Source organism: Bos taurus, chromosome 6, assembly GCF_002263795.3.
Source record: "Bos taurus isolate L1 Dominette 01449 registration number 42190680 breed Hereford chromosome 6, ARS-UCD2.0, whole genome shotgun sequence".
Classification (NCBI taxonomy): domain Eukaryota; kingdom Metazoa; phylum Chordata; class Mammalia; order Artiodactyla; family Bovidae; genus Bos; species Bos taurus.
Window position 1 is genome coordinate 44,814,164 of NC_037333.1, and position 22,171 is coordinate 44,836,334.

A 22,171-nucleotide genomic window follows, 5' to 3' on the forward strand; every position below is an offset into this window, starting at 1 on the left:
GGGGAAATGCTTTCAATTTTTCACCATTGAGGATAATGTTTGCTGTGGGTTTGTCATATATAGCTTTAATTATGTTGAGGTGTGTTCCTTCTATTTCTGCTTTCTGAAGGGTTTTTATCATAAATGGATGTTGAATTTTGTCAAAGGCTTTCTCTGCATCTATTGAGATAATCATATGGCTTTTATTTTTCAATTTGTTAATGTGGTGAATTACATTGATTGATTTGAAGATATTGAAGAATCCTTTCATTCCTGGGATAAAGCCCACTTGTTCATGATGTATCATCTTTTTAATGTGTTGTTGGATTCTGATTGCTAGAATTTTGTTAAGGATTTTTGCATCTATGTTCATCAGTGATATTGGCCTGTAGTTTTCTTTTTTTGTGGCATCTTTGTCAGGTTTTGGTATCATAGAATGAGTCTGGAAGTTTACCTCCCTCTGCAATTTTCTGGAAGAGTTTGAGTAGGATAGGTGTTAGCTCTTTTCTAAATTTTTGGTAGAATTCAGCTGTGAAGCTTTCTGGTCTTGGGCTTTTGTTTGCTGGAAGATTTCTGATTACAGTTTCAATTTCTGTGCATGTGATGGGTCTGTTAAGATTTTCTATTTCTTCCTGGTTCAGTTTTGGAAAGTTGTACTTTTCTAAGAATTTGTCCATTTCTTCCAAGTTGTCCATTTTATTGGCATATAATTGCTGAGAGTAGTCTCTTATGATCCTTTGTATTTCTGTGTTGTCTGTTGTGATCTCTCCATTTTCATTTCTAATTTTATTGATTTAACTTTTCTCCCTTTGTTTCTTGATGAGTCTGGCTACTGGTTTGTCAATTTTATTTATCCTCTCAAAGAACCAGCTTTTGGCTTTATTGATTTTTGCTATGGTCTCTTTTGTTTCTTTTGCATTTATTTCTGCCCTAATTTTTAAGATTTCTTTCCTTCTAACCCTGGGGTTCTTCATTTCTTCCTTTTCTAGTTGCTTTAGATGTAGAGTTAGGTTATTTATTTGACTTTTCTCTTGTTTCTTGAGGTATGCCCATATTGCTATGAACCTTCCCCTTAGCACTGCTTTTACAGTGTCCCACAGGTTTTGGGTTGTTGTGTTTTCATTTTCATTCGTTTCTATGCATATTTTGCTTTCTTTTTTGATTTCTTATGTGATTTGTTGGTTATTCAGCAGCATGTTGTTCAGCCTCCATATGTTGGAATTTTTAATAGTTTTTCTGCTGTAATTGAGATCTAATCTTACTGTATTGTGGTCAGAAAAGATGCTTGGAATGATTTCAATTTTTTTGAATTTACCAAGGCTAGATTTATGGCCCAGGATGTGATCTATCCTGGAGAAGGTTCCACGTGCACTTGAGAAAAAGATGAAATTCATTGTTCTGGGGTGAATGTCCTATAGATATCAATTAGGTCTAACTGGTCTATTGTATCATTTAAAGTTTGTGTTTCCTTGTTAATTTTCTGTTTAGTTGATCTATCCATAGGTGTGAGTGTGGTATTAAAGTCTTCCACGATTATTGTGTTACTGTTAATTTCCCCTTTCATACTTGTTAGCATTTGTCTTACATATTGCGGTGCTCCTATGTTGGGTGCATATATAATTGTTATATCTTCTTCTTGGATTGATCCTTTGATCATTATGTAGTGTCCTTCTTTGTCTCTTTTCACAGCCTTTGTTTTAAGTCTGTTTTATCTGATATGAGTATTGCTACTCCTGCTTTCTTTTGGTCTCTATTTACGTGGAATATCTTTTTCCAGCCCTTCACTTTCAGTCTGTATGTGTCCCTTGTTTCAAGGTGGGTCTCTTGTAGACAACATATATAGGGGTCTTGTTTTTGTATCCATTCAGCCAGTCTTTGTCTTTTGGTTTGGGCATTCAACCTATTTCAGTTCAGTTCAGTTCAGTCGTTCAGTCGTGTCTGACTCTCTGTGACCCCATGAATTGCAGCACGCCAGGCCTCCCTGTCCATCACAAACTCCCGGAGCTCACTCAAACTCACGTCCATCAAGTTGGTAATGCCATCCAGCCATCTCATCTTCTGTTGTCCCCTTTTCCTCCTGCCCCCAACCCCTCCCAGCATCAGGGTCTTTTCCAATGAGTCAACTCTTTGCATGAGGTGGCCAAAGTACTGGAGTTTCAGCTTTAGCATCATTCCTTCCAAAGAACACCCAGGGCTGATCTCCTTTAGAATGGACTGGTTGGATCTCCTTGTAGTCCAAGGGACTCTCAAGAGTCTTCTCCAACACCACAGTTCAAAAGCATCAATTCTTTGGTGCTCAGCCTTCTTCACAGTCCAACTCTGACATCCATACATGACCACTGGAAAAACCATAGCCTTGACTAGATGGACCTTTGTTGGCATTTAAGGTAATTATTGATAAGTATGATCCCGTTGCCATTTACTTTATTGTTTTGGGTTCAAGTTTATACACGCTTTTTGTTTCCTGTCTAGAGAAGATCCTTTAGCATTTGTTGGAGAGCTGGTTTGGTAGTGCTGAATTCTCTCAGCTTTTGCTTGTCTATAAAGCTTTTGATTTCTCATTCATATTTGAATGAGATCCTTGCTGGGTACAGTTATCTGGGCTGTAGGTTATTTTCTTTCATCACTTTAAGTATGTCCTGCCATTCCCTCCTGGCCTGAAGAGTTTCTGTTGAAAGATCAGTTGTTATCCTTATGGGAATCCCCTTGTGTTTTATTTGTTGTTTTTCCTTTGCTGCTTTTTATATTTGTTCTTTGTGTTTGATCTTCATTAATTTGATTAATATATGTCTTGGGGTGTTTTGCCTTGGGTTTATCCTGTTTGGGACTCTCTGGGTTTCTTGGACTTGGGTGATTATTTCCTTCCTCATTTTAGGGAAGTTTTCAACTATTATCTCCTCAAGTATTTTCTCATGGTCTTTCTTTTTGTCTTCTTCTTCTGGGACTCCTATGATTTGAATGTTGGGGCCTTTAACATTGTCCCAGAGGTCTCTGAGATTGTCCTCATTTCTTTTAATTCTTTTTTCTTTTTTCCTCTCTGTTTCCTTTATTTCTACCATTCTATCTTCTACCTCACTTATCCTATCTTCTGCCTCCCTTATTCTACTGTTGGTTCCCTCCAGAGTGTTTTTGATCTCATTTATTGCATTATTCATTATATATTGACTTTTTTATTTCTTCTAGGTCCTTGTTAAACCTTTCTTGCATCTTCTCAATCCTTGTCTCCAGGCTATTTATCTGTAACTCCATTTTGCTTTCAAGATTTTGGGTCATTTTCACTATCATTATTCGGAATTCTTTATCAGGTAGATTCCCTGTCTCTTCCTCTTTTGTTTGGTTTGGTGGCATTTATCCTGTTCCTTTACCTGCTGGGTATTTCTCTGCCTCTTCATCTTGTTTATATTGCTGTGTTTGGGGTGGCCTTTCTGTATTCTGGCAGTTTGTGGAGTTCTCTTTATTGTGGAGTTTCCTTGCAGTGGGTGGGGTTGGGCGGGTGGCTTGTCAAGGTTTCCTGGTTAGGGAAGCTTGTGTTGGTGTTCTGGTGGGTGGAGCTGGATTTCTCTCTGGAGTGCAATGCAGTGTCCAGTAATGAGTTATGAGATGTCAGTGGGTTTGGAGTGACTTTGGGCAGCCTGTATATCGAAGCTCAGGGCTATGTTCCTGTGTTGCTGAAGAATTTGTGTGGTATGTCTTGCTCTGGAACTTGTTGGCCCTTGGGTGGTGCTTGGTTTCAGTATAGGTATGGAGGCATTTGATGAGCTCCTATCGATTAATGTTCCCTGGAGTCAGGAGTTCTCAGGTGTTCTCAGGATTTGGACTTAAGCCTCCTGCCTCTAGTTTTCAGTCTTATTCTTACAGTAGCCTCAAGACTTCTCCATCTCCTTTCGAAGACAATGGGCTGCTTTTCTGGGTGCCTGATGTCCTTTGCCGGCATTTAGAAGTTGTTTTGTGGAATTTACTCAGCGTTCAGATGTTCTTTTGATGAATTTGTGGGGGAGCAAGTGGTCTCCTTGTCCTATTCCTGCACCATCTTAGGACCACCTCCTAAGACCACGTCTTCATTCTTAAGAATTTTCATGGACTAGATCTGAAAATAGTATATCAATTTTATGAACATGACTAAATACGTGGATTATTTATTGTTTTAAGTAGGTTAAATATGCCCAAGGGCCCTTTTTGCGATATTTTTCTCAGCGTAAGCTTTTAAAAATTAGTAAATAATAGTTCTATGTCTGAATTAAGGCAAGTTTTAAATTAAGGAAAGTTTATAGTTTGAATTTTCATAAGATTTACATGTAATAACATTTATATGCCTTTCAAAGAAAAATGTGAGTATTTAACATCTACCATTTTAAATGATTAATTATTAATTCTGCAAATATTTATTGAGTGCCTCTTATGTTCCAGGAACTATAAAGAGTTGGGTATGTAGCAGTGAAAGAAATACTTGTCTTCTTGGAGCTCACAAAATAGCTAAGTTATATGATAGGTTAGGTGATAAGTGCTAAGCAGAAAAGTAAAGTGGAGGTTAGGAGATATTGGGTAGAGTCTTGGGGGCCAATATTAGAACTTAGATTTTTTTCTTTTGAATAAGATGGAGAATCACTGGGCTGCCCCATGAGTGAAAGTGCTGGGTCCTCACCACTAGACCGCCAGGCAATTAACTGACTTGGGTTTTAGAAGGATTCTGTAGCTTCCCTGTTGAGTATAGAGAGGAGATCCAATAAGAGACTCTTGTGACAATCTAGGCTAGAGTTGATAGTGATTTGAATCACATGGAAAGAATGGAGATTGTAAGAACTGGTTAGATTCTGGATGTTCATTTAAGGTGGAGCTACACAACCTGCTGATGGATTGGATGTGGGGGGTGAGAGAGTGAGGTCATGGATGATTCCAAAGCTTTTCACAAGAGCACCTAGAAGATTTGGGATTGCCAGTAATACAGGGAATACTGGGAGTGAGGCAGTCGAGAGAAAATGAATTGAGTTTGAGGCAGTAAAGTTTGAGCTGTCTGCTAAACATACAAGTGGAGAAGCTGGGTATAGTAGTCTGGGGTTCAGGGCAGAAGTCCAGGCTTGAGATATTAATCTGGAAGTCATCAGTGCTAATGAGGAAGAAGAGGACCATGAACTGAACCTGGGCTTTCCAAAGTTAAGCTGCTAGGGAGATGAGAATGAGCCCACAAGAGACTGAAAAAGAGGAGCCGATGAAATGGAAGGACAACCTGGAGAAATGGCATCTTGGCAGTCAAGTGAAGTCAAGTCAAGTTTTATGTGTTTGTGGAAATGATCCAATAGCAAGGGAAATACTGATTCGGGAAAAACTGCTGAAGACATGTCCTGAGGTAGGACTTCCCTGGTAGGGGTCAGATGGTAAAGAATCCACCTGCAATGTGGGAGACCTGGGTTCAATCCCTGGGTCAGAAAGATCCCCTGAAGGAGGGCATGGCAACCCACTCCAGTATTCTTGCCCAGAGAATCCTCGTGGACAGAGGAGCCTGGCAGGCTACAGTCCATGGGGTCACAAAGTCGGGCACAACTGAGCAACTAAGCACACAGTCAGAGAGATAGGACTAGTATACAAAGTGGAAGAGTCAACCTTAGATTTTGGGTCGTTTCTGTACAGTAATAAGCAGAAGGCAGAGAATGTGAAGGGGTAAATATGATGCTGAGGGCGGATGATTATTTTTCCTGTTTGCTTCTGTTTTCTTCTTCAAATAGGAAACTAGATCATCTGCTGAGATGAAAGAGTTTGTTGGGAATATGAAGAGAGGAGAGTGTATGAGATAGTTGTCCAGAAGAGTGGGAGAGTCTGTGTATCAGGGAAGTTGTCCTAGTTTGGGATGTTATGATAAAATACCCTAGCCTACGTGGCTTTTGAACAACAGACTTTATTGCTCAGTTCTGGAGGTTGGGAAGTCCAAAATCAGGGTGTCAGCATGATCAGGTTCTTGGCAAGGGCTCACTTCTTGGCTTGCAGATGGCAGCCTTCTCCCTGGGTCCTCACATGGCCTAACTCTATTGTGGGATCCCCACCCTCATGGCCTCATCTAAGCCTAATTACTTCCCCCTAAGTCCCCCTCCATATATGATCACACTGGGGAATAAGGCCTCGATGTATTTCAGAGGAACACAAGCATTCAGTCTTTAACAGGAATGTAGTATGCTCCCCAGACAACATGAAGAGTCCAGCTGAGGTTTGTGGGGTTTTTTTTTTAAAGGGGAGACACCAGGCGTTGTGTTTGGCAAGTTCAGCTGTCCAGGCACAGGCATAGTCAGTAGACAGTTGGATGTAACCAGGATTGAGATTTTACAGGTAACTATGATGAGGAGTGGGAAGAAGAGAGTGATTTTAGTGATGATGAACCATAATTTATGCTAGCCAAGGAGGGACACAAAGCAGGTGAAGACCCTTGAACAGTATTTGGTAGATCAGTGCTTTAAAGGTTCTAGTGGGATGGAAGAATTTTTGTACTCAGGGAGCCAGAGGCAGTGAACTAGGAAAATAGAAGATGACTGAAATGCTAAGTGTGATGCGGTTGTAGGTATTGGTGATGATATATCTGAGGAATGACTGCTAGTGCAGGCTGAGGTTGGATGAAGAACAAAATCACTGGGAGGGAGGAGTTAAAGTTAACACACGGAATTTGTGTGATTTTTTTTCAGCATAGGAAATACTGTTTTCCTTGTGTCTTAACTTGATACTTAAAGTGGGGTTAAAAAAGAAAAAAAAAAAAAAAAAAAGACATCAAAGTACTCCATGGAAAAAAAAAATAAAAGTGTTTAGTCACTCAGTCGTGTCCAACTCTTTGTGACTCTATGGACTGTAGCCCTCTAGGCTCCTCTGTCCTGGCCGGAATACTGGAGTGGGTAGCCGTTCTCTTTTCCAGGGGATCTTCCCATCCCACGGACTGAACCCGGGTCTCCCGCATTGCAGGTGGATTCTTTCCCGTCTGAGCCACCAGGGAAGTCTACATTTTTCTGTGCCTAAATGTCTTAACACTGGTAACCTAATCTAGTATTACAGGTCCATGTTGTGAGCTCATATGTTGTCAGCTATTCTCATAGCTGGTCTTTCTTCTTTTTTGGCATTCTGTAGTAATGTTTTTCTTAATGTAATAATTGTTGATTCTTCAGAAATGAACACATTTTTGGATGATCCAGAATTTGCCGATGTTATATTGAAAGCGGAGCAAGCAATAGAATTTGAAGTTTATCCAGAAAGAATCTCTCAAGGTTCAAGTGGAAGTTACTTTGTGAAGGATCCTAAGAGGGTGAGAATTTCATAGACGTACTATATATAACAGACCTTTTGGAAAACACTAATTTAAATGTGAAGTCATTGTGAGTTTCTGAAGATATTTTCCTAATAAATCTGGTTGCACCCTCTTTTCAGAAATAAAGGTCAGTTTATTTTTAACTAAAGCACTCTCTTGTTTAAAACTAGAGCTGTTTGTACAATTTCCGTTTTATTATTTTAATACTTGGCTTCAAGTATTTATTGAATACTCAACATTCAGCTGTGGATTTGTGGGGTTTATATTCACAAGTCCTTGTTGTTGTTTAGTTGCTAAGTCGTGTCTGACTCTGCGAGTCCATGGACTGCAGCACGCCAGGCTCATCTTTCCTCCACTATCTCCTGGAGTTTGCTCAAATTCATGTCCATTGAGTCGAGTGCTATCTAACCATCTCATCCTCTGCAGTAACTAAGCAGAGTTTTCTTTTACCCTCAGAATATTTTTTCCAGCATTATTATACCAGAGAAGGACCCTGGGCAGTTTGAAGTTTGAAGGCATTGGAATGTGACAAAATGAAATGAACCAAAGAATAATCCTTCGGCAGAAAAGAGAACCTGATATGGACTTTGTTCAACTCAGTTTAGAATTTTTCAAAAATCTGTATTATTTCTAAAAGCTTTCTGAATGATGCATAGCCAGCAGTTCTTTATTCAGGAGGAGAAACAGATTATAATTCTACCCAAATGTTTTTTCAAAGACTGAAGTTAAATTTTTTATAACAGTCTTTTTGAGATTTTTATATATATATATATGTAGGTAGTGTCAATGTCTCAATCTTTATTCCAAGCTTGATTTCTTGATTTGTTCTTGTTGACTTCTTTATTAGTGACTGAGACTTTACTGCATTATAAAACAATTATATACTTATAATAAGATTTTTTATTTCTTATCTAAGGATAATTCAGCTTCTAAATTTAATATGAATATATTTTATCAGACCAATAATAAAGACAGTTCTAACAGGATATATATGCTTGGTGGGGAAAGACTTTTAGACATCCATAAGCAGTTTTTTTAAGAGGAGAGAATTTATTCAAAATTGGTTCATAAAAAAAATTGAAAAAAGTAGGAGAATCTGGCAGCATAGATGTCACTATAGCCTATCATTTCCTTTGTATCTTAGAGATGGCTTTTTGTCATTGGATTTATTCATTTAACAAACGCTTGAATGCCTACTATATGCCAGGTACTGTTCTGAGTACTGGTAATACAGCCCTCACAGAGAAAGTCCCTGCCCTTTTAGAATGCACACCTACTGGGAAAGTAGATAATGAATAAGCATAAAATTTGAATATTTAATAGATATTGAATAATAACACTGTTTGACCTAGGTCACTGATTTTCAAACATTTTAAAATCAGCAAAAAAATAAATAAATAATAAAATCAGCAGAACTCTTTTTTAACTAGGGCATCCATTATGTAAAATGGGTGAAACCAGAGGATGGGGTCTCAGAGCCCTCTCCTCTCACCTTCTCTAGGGTTTCTCAGAGCACAGTTTGAAAACCACTATCTCAAAAGATTATTGATTTTAGATTGTTGAATAAGAATGCTTGTAAAACTGTGACTAGAATTAAAACTCTTAATTATTAAGGGTTATGCCCAAATCTGTGGTGGGAAGAGTAGAAAAAGACCAGAATGTATGTTATGGATTATCATCTCCCTATGTTAAAAGTCTAACAAAGTGTTTACTTTCTTCCTATATAGAAAATTATTGGTGTGTTTAAACCCAAATCAGAAGAGCCTTACGGTCACCTGAATCCGAAATGGACCAAATACGTTCACAAGGTCTGCTGCCCTTGCTGCTTTGGCAGGGGCTGCCTGCTTCCTAACCAGGGATACCTTTCCGAAGCTGGTGCCTACCTTGTGGATGAAAAGCTTCATCTGGGCATTGTACCAAAAACAAGGGTAAAGGAGACATTCTTTCTATCATGTACTTCTGGTATCAGATCAGATCAGATCAGATCAGTCGCTCAGTCGTGTCCGACTCTTTGCGACCCCATGAATCGCAGCATGCCAGGCCTCCCTGTCCATTGCCAGCTCCCGGAGTTCGCTGAGACTCACGTCCATCAAGTCAGTGATGCCATCCAGCCATCTCATCCTCTGTCGTCCCCTTCTCCTCTTGCCCCCAATCCCTCCCAGCATCAGAGTCTTTTCCAATGAGTCAACTCTTCGCATGAGGTGGCCAAAGTACTGGAGTTTCAGCTTTAGCATCATTCCTTCCAAAGAAATCCCAGGGCTGATCTCCTTCAGAATGGACTGGTTGGATCTCCTTGCAGTCCAAGAGACTCTCAAGAGTCTTCTCCAACACCACAGTTCAAAAGCATCAATTCTTCGGCGCTCAGCCTTCTTCACAGTCCAACTCTCACATCCATACATGACCACAGGAAAAACCATAGCCTTGACTAGACAAACCTTTGTTGGCAAAGTAATGTCTCTGCTTTTGAATATGCTATCTAGGTTGGTCATAACTTTCCTTCCAAGGAGTAAGCGTCTTTTAATTTCATGGCTGCAGTCACCATCTGTAGTGACTTATAGTATACAGAATCTAAAATCGTGGTTGGTAATCCAGAGTCACATATGACTAGTAAATTGATTCTGGTGTCAGTCAGTTGGTTCAGTCACTCAGTCGTGTCTGACTGTTTGTGACCCCATGGACTCCAGCATGCCAGGCCTCCCTGTGCATCACCGACTCCTGGAGCTTGCTCAAACTCATGTCCATCGAGTCAGTGATGCCATCCAACCATCTATCCTCTGTTGTCGCCTTCTTCTACTGCCTTCAATCTTTCCCAGCATCAGGATCTTTTCCAATGAGTGTAGACGCACAGAATATCCAAGGGAATATCTCTTTCTCACGTGAGCTGAGATGATGCTGACAAAAAGAAGAGAAAGAACCAGCATTTAGAAAGCTGAAAAAAATCAGTGATCTAGAAATTCTGTTGAAGATAGAGATAACTAACATACTCAGAAGATTCCTGTCTTTGTCTCTTTGGCCTTTATACATTTTTACTTAAATTTCTCTAAATCTTCCTTCCTAATTCTACATACTTCTTTCTTCCACTGGCCAATTTTAGGCTGCCTCTCTCAGAAAGAAATACATATGTGCCATTTAACTAACTTTGCAAAGTCTCTTAGCTTTTCTGTTTTAGATTCTCAGGGGCATTTAGTATAGCATTAAACTTCACTCATTTGTAGCATTAGTGTGAGTTCCATGGTGTATGTGAATAGACATACTACAATGCAAATTCTAATAGCCATTTCTCTAAACTGTACATTTCTAGGTGGTTTGGCTTGTCAGTGAGACGTTTAACTACAGTGCAATTGACCGTGCAAAATCTAGAGGCAAAAAGTATGCTTTAGAAAAAGTGCCAAAAGTAGGTAGAAAATTTCATCGGATAGGACTTCCTCCTAAGGTAAGTTACTGTGATGAGCTTTGGGAAGGGTGGGGGCGCAACGGAGGGCGGGCAATTCATCATATATTGGGCTTCCCAGATGGCACAGTAAAGAATCTGCCTGCCAGTGCAGGAAGTCCAAGAGACACGGGTTCAATCCTTGGGTCAGGAAGATCCCCTGGAGAAGGAAATGGCAACCCACTCCAGTATTCTTGCCTGGAGAATCCCATGGACAGAGGAGCCTGGCAGACTACAGTCCATGGGGTCACAAAGAGTCAGACACAGCGAAGCACACACAAACTTCAACAAACTTCATCACATATCACCAGAGCTCTGTAGGCTCTGTGCTGTCGGCTGTGGATATATTGGTAAAAACGGTTTTGTCATCTTCAAGGGCTTGTAGTAACAAGCAGTCTCAACACAATATAATAAAGGTGTTAATGATGATTAAGTGCAGAGAGCTTAGAGTGAGTAGAGGAGGGATATTTAATCCAGTTTGGAGAGCTGGAGAATTTCCAAGAGGAGATTGCACCTAAGGCTTTATAAAGTTACAGCTGAAAGTATAGGCCTAGAATTAGACCCAGACTGTACTCCAAGCCTCTTCACCAGTTAGCTCTGAGACCTTGGGCGAGTCTCTTAAATTCCAAGCTCCAGTTTCTATAAATCGAGGATGACAGAAACTACTAGGGTTGTGAGAATAAAGTGATAAAGTTTATTTCAGGTACTTGGTATAGTCCTTGGCACATAGTAAATGGTAGTAACCAGGTTTACTCACTACATATTAAATTTTGTTTTTTCCTTATCATAGGTTTTAAATAAACCTAAGGGATGATTAGCAACTAGCTCAGCAAGGGTAGTGAAGGTTATGGGAAGAGCATTCTAAAAAAAGCACTAGACTTATTTTTTTTTTTTTAATATATTTAATCTGCAATTTTTTTGTCTTGTTGTTGCTATGCATTTATTTATATAAAAGAATTAGAGTAAGAACTACATGGTTAACTTGTCTTTATTATTGTACTCCAAGTAAGCAGGAAATTTTGAAAACATTGACAAGGCTTGTTACTCCTTGCATATGCTGAAATAATTTCCCTATTTATGACTACTAACACCTCATTATGAGTGCTTTAGAGAAAACATTTAGGAAATCATTAAAATTTCATGCCGGCAACAAGTCACATAAAGTGGTAAGAGATGTTTATTGTTGGCATCACCATCCAGCTTGTAGGATTTTAATTCCCCAACCGGGGATCGAACCCCCAGCCCCTCAGCGGTGAAAGCATGTAGTCCTAACCACTGGACTGCCAGGGAATTCCTGAGATAGATTTTCTTTGTAGTGATTTGCTTGTATTTATGAAGCCAGCTTCCCTGATGGCTCAGGCAGTAAAGAACCTGCCTGCAAGGCAGGAGGCCTGGGTTCGATCCCTCAGTAGGGAAGATGCCCTGGAGGAGGAGATGGCAACCCACTCCAGTATTCTTGCCTGGAGAATCCCATGGGCAAAGGAGGCCAGCTAGGTTACCATTATCTATGTGTTCTATGCTTTTAAATTTGTATTTCCTTCTTTAAAAAAATTGTTTAATGTTAACAGCTCGTAATTTTAGTGATACTAAACCTTATAATTATGACATATCTTCAAGGAAAGGACTTTTTTAAAAACCACTGTAGAGGTTATGATTAATTATTTAAAATTTATTATAGGATCTTTAAGCTGCATAGTCAAATAATTCATTCATTTTAAAAAATAAGGTTATTTTCTCTTGTAAAAAAGAATTTTAATGTATTTTTCCAGTAAGATAAAATTACATTATTATTAAATAGCCAAGAGAGGTACAGGTTTGCTCTTCATAATTGAATTCATTTTAATAAATATTTTTAGAAAATAGCATTCTCGTTGAGAATATTACCTTGGGTACATGTGTGTATTTTATTTTTCAATTATCCTAAAATAGCTTCTATGCTCCTTAAAAGTCTAGGATTGATCATTCTTTATTTGCTATGTATTCTTTATGTGATTATTTTAAATTAATGTATAAGAATAGTTTTCTTGATAAATGTGGCTTATGTAAATTAGTGTTAATTTCAGTTTTTCTTATTGTGTTTATATAAAGTATTTTATGACAGTACTGCTGAGAAATTTTAAAAGTAATTCCTTTGTTCTTGTATTTTCTTTTCTAACTATAATTCTTAAAATTATAGATTGGTTCCTTTCAGTTATTTGTTGAAGGTTACAAGGAGGCTGAATATTGGCTTAGGAAATTTGAAGCTGACCCTTTGCCTGAGAATATTAGAAAACAGTTTCAGTCACAGTTTGAAAGATTAGTTGTTTTGGATTACATCATCAGAAATACAGGTATTGAAGTTCTCTCATTTGTTTACTCACATCTTCTTAACTTTCAAACTGTATTCAACTCTTGTTTATCCAAGTCAAAGATGTAAAGTTTTGCTGCAGTAGTCTTAAGGCTACTTTTTGAAAAAGGCAAAGTCTTTTTTCTTTGCCTGCCTTGGAAAGCAGAAATGTAGTGCTGACTCTCCCAGGCAGAATTAACCTCATACTGGAGATTCTGACTCAGGGCGGACTCCTGCCCCAGTGATAGTGGTGAGTACCTGTCCCTCAGGTGGAGTTGCTTGGCAGCAGTACAAAGCCTGCTGGAAATTAGAGATGTTATCTGCATAATATGAATAATTAAAACTTGATTGTGTAAGTTGTTTTAGATGCTTATTTTGACATTAGATGACTGTTAGTACAGTCTGTAAATACAACACACTCTTAATTTTTTCTGTGCTGGCAGGGAGCAGTGACGTTGTTGATAACTTGAAGCAGTGATTCCCAAATGTGGTTCCCTGGTCTGTTTTAGGATCAGTGTTATGTGGGCCCAAATGCATCTTCTGGGAACCCATCCCAGTCTACTGAATGTAGATCCAGCAGTTAGTGTTTTAACAGGTCTTATGGGGCTTCCCTGGTAGCTCAGTCAGTGAAGAATCTGCCCGCAGTGCAGGAGACCCAGGTTCAGTCTGAGTCAGGAAGATCCCCTGGAGAAGGAAATGGCAACCCACTCCAGTATTCTTGCCTGGAAGATCCTATGGACAGAGGAGCCTGGCAGGCTACAGTTCATAGGGTCACAGAGAGTTGGACATGGCTGAAGCGACCAAAGTACCACCCACCAGGTAATTCTGATGTACTCTGAAGCTTGAAAACTCTAGTTCAGAATTTTTGCTCATTTATACTAGTTTCTGAAAAAACATTATATACCTTTTTACATTCACCTCTTGAAATCATGCGGTCTTAAATTAATGGTAAAATTAGTGTAGCATCCAATGGAATATAGTACTCAATCACAAAAAAGAATGAAATATTGCCATTTGCAGCAATGTGGATGGACCTAGAAAATGTTAGAGAAGTAAATCAGTCTGAGAAAGACAAAAATTATACGGTCAATTATATGTGGAATCTAAAGTAATACCAATGAATCTGCACACAAAACAGAAACAGACTTGCAGCCGTAGGAAAGAAACTTGCAGTTACCCAAGGGGAGAAGGAAGGAAGGAGGGGCAAATTAGGAGTATGGGATTAACAGGTACAAACTGCTATACGTAAATAAGCAACAAGGAGATGGTATAGCATAGGAAATTATATTCAATATCTTGTAATAACTATAATGGAAAATAATCTGATAAATTGTATATTTACCTGAATCACTTTGCTGTACACCTGAAACTAACACAATGTTGTATTCAATAAATCAACTCTATTCCAGTTTTTTAAAAAATTTGTGTCTAGAGTCCTCTTGTTGTGACATTAGGTAAGAGCCCATCCAGAAATTTGCTTGGAAACGGGGGTAGATAGTTCTTCTCCCTAAGGTGAAGAGAAATTATCCTTTCTAATAATGCTGACTTAAAAGTTCTTGACAGTAATTGTACCTACTTCACAGAGTTTTTGTAAGAATTTGATGAGTTAATACATGTTAAGCACTTAACAATGTCTGGCACAGAGTAAACAATAAATGTTAACTAACATTTATGAGTATTTTTAGTTTGTATGTATTAAATTGAAGCCTTTAATGTGTTAATATGCTACAGATAACAAATGAAGGTCTCAAAATCAAAGAGGTGACAAGATTTTTCTGCTTGATATTAAGCTATGATATCTATAAAAAATGAAGTAATAGATTTTTCATTTGTTTTGAAAGACAGGGGAAATGATAACTGGTTAATCAGATGTGAAAAGCAGACACATGAAGATGAAATTACGGTGAGGGAATTTTAATATATATGCATATATAAACACACTATTAGTGTCTATTAAAAATTCCTTGAAGTTATTCTTCATCACTTCCTCATTTCCTTCACCTTGATCCTTGGTTTTTATCTCCTTTTTCTGTTTTTATCATCTTATTTCTTTCCTTTGCCTGCTTATGTTGCATTTTTTGTTCTGTTTTTGAAATCTCTGTGCAATTTTATTTTGTATGTTGTATTAATATAGAAGAATAACATCAGCTCAGTACTGATATTCTTTTTACTGGAAAAGGTCAGTTTTCATTCCAGTCCCAAAGAAAGGCAATGCCAAAGAATGATCAAACTACCACACAGTTGCACTCATCTCACACGCTAGTAAAGTAATGCTCAAAATTCCCCAAGCCAGGCCTCAACAGTACATGAACTGTGAACTTCCATATGTTCAAGCTGGATTTAGAAAAGGCAGAGGAAGCAGCGATCAAATTGCCAACATCCACTGAATCATCAAAAAAGCAAGAGAGCTCCAGAAATACATCTACTTCTGCTTTATTGACTATGCCAAAGCCTTTGACTGTGTGGATCACAGCAAACTGTAGAAAATTCTGAAAGAGATGAGAATACCAGACCACCTGACCTGGCTCTTGAGAAATCTGTACGCAGGTCAGGAAGCAACAGATAGAACTGGACATGAAACAACAGACTGGTTCCAAATCGGGAAAGGAGTACGTCAAGGCTACATATTGTCACCCTGCTTATTTAACTTATATGCAGAGTGTATCATGAGAAACACTGGGCTGGAAGAAGCACAAGCTGGAATCAAGATTGCCGGGAGAAATATCAATAACCTCAGATATGCAGATGACACCACCTTTATGGCAGAAAATGAAGAAGAACTAAAGAGCTTCTTGATGAAAGTGAAAGAAGAGAGTGAAAAAGTTGGCTTAAAGCTCAACATGCAGAAAACTAAGATCATGGCATCCGGTCCCATCACTTCATGGCAAATAGATGGGAAACAAGGGAAACAGTGTCAGACTTTATTTTGGGGGGCTCCAAAATCACTGCAGATAGTGACTGCAGCCATGAAATTAAAAGACACTTGCTCCTTGGAAGATAAGTTATGACCAACCTAAACAGCATATCTAGGTGGTGAGTATATGGTTAATTATATACTGTACATTTTTCATAATAAAGTCAAAGAGAAACATCAGTCTATCCTTGAGGGTCAACTGTATCATAGATGGCTAGAGAAATTGTAAATGAATGACATTAATATGGGTTACATATTAAATAATATCAAAATATTTACAAAAAAAAAAAAAGCAGAGACATTACTTTGCCAATAAAGGTCCATCTAGTCAAAGCTATGGTTTTTCCAGTAGTCATATATGGATGTGAGAGTTGGAGTATAAAGAAAGCTGAGCACTGAAGAATTGATGCTTTTGAACTGTGGTGTTGGAGAAGACTCTTGAGAGTCCCTTGGACTGCAAGGAGATCCAACCAGTCCATCCTAAAGGAGATCAGTCCTGGGTGTTCTTTGGAGGAACTGATGCTAAAGCTGAAACTCCAATACTTTGGCCACCTGATTTGCAGAGCTGACTCATTTGAAAAGACCCTGATGCTGAGAAAGATTGAAGTTTGGAGGAGAAGGGGACGACAGAGGATGAGATGGTTGGATGGCATCACCAACTCAGTGGACACGAGTTTGAGTAAACTCCGGGAGTTGGTGATGGACAGGGAGGCCTGGCGTGCTGCATGCAGTCCATGGGATTGCAGAGAGTCAGACACAACTGAATGACTGAACTGAACTGCACTGACTCTGATTATTTAAAGCTGTTACATCACTTTAAAAAGTTTGTAGTTTTCATAGTTCATCAAAGAATTTTGAAATTACATATTCAAAGTACTCAGCAATAAAGAAAGAACACCCTTGATACACGCAATAATGTGGATGAATCTCAATACCCTGCTGAGTGAAAGAAGCTAAACAAAAGGGAAGATACTGTCTGATTCCTTTTATATAAAGATCTAGAAAGTGTAAACTAATCCCTAGGGACAGAAAGCAGACGATGCTTGCCTGGGGTGGGATAGAGGGAGGGAGGAGACTACTAAAGGACACAGGGAAATATCTGGGTGGTTTCATATCTTTCAGTGCTTATCAACTTGTACACTTTAATGTGTAAAGTTTATTGTGTGTAAATTATACCTCAATGAAGTTGTAAATAGAAAAAATATAAAAATAAATGACAGTTATAGCAGAAATGGGTTTAAAAATACATGTGTAAAAATATACATGCTTATAATAGTTTCTAAATATATTTTATTGGTATATCTAAAGCAACTGGATTTTACTGGAAACCTTATTCTTTTGCTCTGAAGTATTTTGTGCATTCTCATTGAGATAAGATATTTGATATAAACTAACAGAAACAACTCTGGCATGTATCACCTGTACCTTCACTCTAATACTTTTAATTTAAAAATTATCTTTTTCACCTTTTTAAAATCTAGACCACTTAATAATGACAATGTCTATTTTTAGATAATAAGAAGTACTCTTCAACATGAAAACTTTCTTGCGTCTGAGGCTTGCATTTCCATTACAGGAGAATGAAGAAGTTAGAAATGGCCTACATTCTGTAATCAAGAGTATCTTGAGGTTCCTTCTACTGGACCTTATTACATTTAGCCATGGTTGTTGGAGAGTTTTATTTAGAAACATTTTGTATTTGAACTAATTATTTCTATGAGACCCTAGGAAAGACTTTATTTTAGTAAGGTAAATCATTATCTTAAACATACCAGTATTTTGCAAATGCCATACATTTACGCCCTGGTGGCTCAGTCAGGAAGGAATCAGCCTGCCAATGCCGGAGACCCAGGTTTGATCCCTGGGTAGGGAAGATCCCCTAGGGAAGGAAATGGCAACCCACTCCTGTATTCTTGTCTGGAGAATCCCATGGACAAAGGAACCTGGCAGGTTACAGTCCATGGGGGTCACAGAGTCAGACACAACTGAGAAACTAACACACACACATCCATTTAAGCAACACATCTAACAGTAAATTATCCAGAACTACACATTTTATTTATTTTTCTCCCCAACTTTATTGACGTATTATTGACATGCATGCAGTTTTAAGGTGTATAATATGATGATTTGATATAAGTATATATTGTGAAATGACCATCACAGTATGGTTAGCTAACACCTCCGTCCCATCACATAATTAACATTTTTTGGTATACATGGTCATAACATTTATTTTCAAAAAAATTTTTAATTGGAGGGATGTTGCTTTACAATGTTGTGTTGGTTTCTGCAATGCAACAACGCAAATCAATCATAATTATATGTATATCCTCTCCCTCTTGAGCCTCGCTCCCCTCCCCTGCATCTCACCTCTAGGTCATTACAGAGCACCAGGCTGGACTTCCTGTGTTATATAGCAACTTTCCTCTAGTTTTCTATTTTACACATAATAGTGTATACATGTCAGTGCTACCTTCTCAGTTCATCCCGCCCTTTCCTTACCCAGCTGTGTCCATAAGTCCTTTCTCTACATCTGCATCTCCATTCCTCACTGCAAATGGGTTCATCAGTACCATTTTTCTAGATTTCATATATATGCGTTAATATATTTGTTTTTCTCTTTCTGACTTACCTCACTCTATACAAAACTACCATATAACCCAGCTGTCCCACTACTGGGCATATACCCTGAGAAAAACCACAATTCTAAAAGACACATGTTCCCCAGGGTTCATTGCAGCACTATTTAACAATAGCCAGGACATGGAAGCAACCTAGATGTCCATAAACAGGTGAGCCAATAAAGAAGATGTGGTGTGTGTAATACAATGGAATATTACTTGGCATAAAAAGGAACGGATTTGAGTCAGTTGCAGTGAGGTGGATGAACCTAGAGCCTGTTATACAGAACTACACATTCTGAAGTCTTAATAATGTCAAGCCTACTTCCCCAAAGATGAAAAGAATGAAACTATTACTGTATAACTTTGTAATAGCAAATTTAAAAAGTAGTGATTATGAAGTTTTTACTGGTTCTTAAGACCCTGTCTTCCCTTAAATGGTAAATTGGTACTTTTTGGTAACTTTATTTTTATAGACTCTTCAGATAAAATGTCTTTAAAGCTCAATAATTATTATACATTTTTCTTTTGGAAATATGCATGTAAATTGTTTTATCAATTATTTTCTCCCTTTTAGGATACAAAATGGACTGATGATAAAGAAACACTTATTAAAATAGCTGCAATTGATAACGGTCTAGCTTTTCCTTTTAAACATCCTGATGAGTGGAGAGCATGTGAGTATTTAGAAATTTTTATAGAATCTCTGCTGCTGCTAAGCTGCTAAGTCACTTCAGTCGTGTCCGACTCTGTGTAACCCCTTTTTCAGAATAGGATGGGAATGAAATTTATGCATATCAAAATAGCAGAGGAAAAGCTGGGTCTATTACAGTCATTCGGGCTCAGTTCTAGGCACTTGGGATGCAAAGATGTGTAACACATTCTGTGAGCCTTGCCATGGTTCATTCCTTATTTTTGAGTGACTATGTCTGATTTTGATTTCTTGGCTTGTGTTAGCCTTGTAAAATAAATTTGATAGCTTTCCAAATTTGAAATTTGTTAGTCATTCTTTGCTAACTTGATCTATGGCCAATTTAAAGGATTATTTTTGAGAAGAATGTGGTTGAGCACCAAGTCTGTCTTCTAATGAAAACTTGGTAGTCAAATCATATTCTTGACCCATTTTTTAACCGCTTAATCTGCTAATTTTTGAGAGACAGAGTTCACTGTGATTGCGATTTTGTCAATTTCTTTTCGTATTTCTATGCACTTTTTGCTTTGTATTTCACACTCAGAGTCCCAGTGTTTTATCTTGCTGGGGTGACTTGTTCTTTTTGTTAGTGTAAAATATATCCCTCTTTATCCCTCACAGTGTTTTTCGCATTTCTTATTTTGTCTGTTGTAATATTGCTATGCCTCATTTCTTTTTACTAGTATTTACCTGTATTATTCTATACTTTTATTTTCAAGTTCCATCATTTTGTTTTAAGTACATGACATAGAAATAGCTCCTAGCTGAAGATTTTTTGCCTAATCTGAGATCCTTTTAATAGCTACACTTAACTCTGTAATTTGTCTCAATAAACTCCTGATGTGTTTGAACTTTTCCTACCATCTTTTTTTTTCCTATTTACCATGAATTTCAGTTTTTTTCTTTTTTTCCTTTCCTATCTTTGGTTGAACTGACTTAAGATGTCTTTGTTCTTTTTTTTTTTTTTACCTCTAATGGTTTGGAATCTATATATAAATTGCCTTTTAATGGTGTCAAGTTTAAGATGCCTGCAATACACCTGGAAAATTTTACCAAACACAAACACCAAAAAATAAGGATCTAGAACTTGAAAGAGTAATTGGTATTGAGGATGTAATTTTTTTAAACTGTTACTTTGGTAAGTGGAAGCCATGGCGGTGTTGCTATCACCTGGGAAAACCATAGTGAACAAATGCCATCACTAGGGCAATGTGAGATACATAGATACTCAATAAACATTTCATGAATGTTTGGTGGGGCTCCTCTGGTAGCTCAGCTGGTAAAGAATCTGCCTGCAATGCAGGAGACTCCAGTTTGATTCCTGGGTCAGGAAGATCTCCTGGAGAAGGGATAGGCTTCCCACTCCAGTATTCTTGGGCTTCCCTGGTAGCTCAGTCAGTAAAGAATCTGTCTGCAATGCGGGAGATCTGGATTCGTCCCTAGGTTGAAATACTGGTATTGAGGATGTCATTTTTAAACTGTCACCTTGGTAAGTGGAAGCCATGGTGGTGTTGCACCTGGGAAAATCATGGTGAACAAATGCCATCACTGGGGCAATGTGAGATATGTAGGTACTCAATAGACATTTCATGAATGTTTAGTAAGTGAAGGAGAGAAAAGACGAAGTGTAGAGTCTGGCAATGGTGGTGTTGAAACCGGGAAAAAAAGCCAGCAAAAGAGAAATGGCTTAAAAGACAGAAGGTAAAGTTTGAGACAGTGGTAGCACCAAAAACCACATAGGGGAGCATTTCACAGAGGGAGACAATAGAGAACAGTGCTGCTTGCTGCAAAGACTCTCGAAGTAGCATGAGGACTGCACACGGACTTTTGGAAAGAGCCTTAGGAGATGACTGGTGGCCTTAGGGGAGAGTGTGAACGGTGATAAAAGAAGTTGAGGGGCAGGGATTGGAATTAGAGACAGGCAGAGAATCAGAGCTTTTCTTTTACATAATTGGTCAGGGGAAGGCTTTCTTTGGAATGGACTGTACTTTCCATAGTATTCAAAGAGATAGATAAAGGAGAATTCAGAAGAAATGACTCTAAAGGCAAAGTTTTTTTCCTCGGGGCTTTCTGAGTGGTAAGAGCTAGAGATTCTCCTTGAATGAACTGTAGTTCTGTACAGGATCATACTGTCATAAACCTTACCTTTTCTTGTAAGAATCTGAATATGCACCCTTTATCTAGATTATCTCACTACTTTACGAATCTTTCTAGTCCTGGCACTGTGTATATTTAATGGTCTTCTTGGGTGAGAACTAGAGTTAGCCCCAAATCATGAATCTTTGCTCTCTCAAAGTGGCTTACCTAATGACCTGAAAGTGAAAGTTGCTCAGTTGTGTCCGACTCTTTGCCACCCCATGGACTATACAGTCCATGGAATTCTCCAGGCCAGAAGAATACTAGAGTGGGTGTAGCCTTTCCCTCTTCCAGGAGATCTTCCCAACCCAGGGGTCAAACCCAGGTCTCCCTCATTGCAGGCAGATTCTTTACCAGCTGAGCCACAAGGGAAGCCCAAGAATACTGGAGTGGGTAGCCTATCCCTTCTCCAGCAGATCTTCCCAACCCAGGAATCGAATTGGGGTCTCCTGCATTGCAGGCGGATTCTTTACCAACTGAGCTATCAGGGAAGCCCACCTATTGACCTACAAGTGATTTAAAATTTTAAGCACAGACACATATACACATACCAATGAGTCATCAGTTCCTGACCATTTGTGGCTGAAACTGCAGGGAGACCTCAGCCATGATATCTGGGGTTGTGAACAAATTATAGGTACCGCTCAATTTCCAAACACAGCAGCCAGACATTCAGATATGATATAGGGCTGTTGGAGATATACTCATTATCAAAACTTACTATTTTCCTGTTTAAAACTCAGAAACCTAACCAGCTCAGGTAAATACCTTACTGTGCTTTACCATCTGAAAGTG

General features: G+C 38.5%; 1 protein-coding gene across 3 annotated transcripts in view; it reads left to right on the plus strand.

The window, feature by feature from the left end:
- PI4K2B (phosphatidylinositol 4-kinase type 2 beta) overlaps positions 1-22,171 on the plus strand; it is a 102,987-nt gene that overhangs the window by 75,488 nt on the left and 5,328 nt on the right. For all 3 annotated transcript variants that reach the window (XM_059887517.1, NM_001102064.1, XM_005207773.5), the window contains 6 exon segments: positions 7,116-7,252; positions 8,983-9,183; positions 10,557-10,688; positions 12,862-13,015; positions 14,853-14,914; positions 19,127-19,226. In XM_059887517.1, coding sequence (XP_059743500.1) covers positions 7,116-7,252; positions 8,983-9,183; positions 10,557-10,688; positions 12,862-13,015; positions 14,853-14,914; positions 19,127-19,226 — 786 coding nt within the window.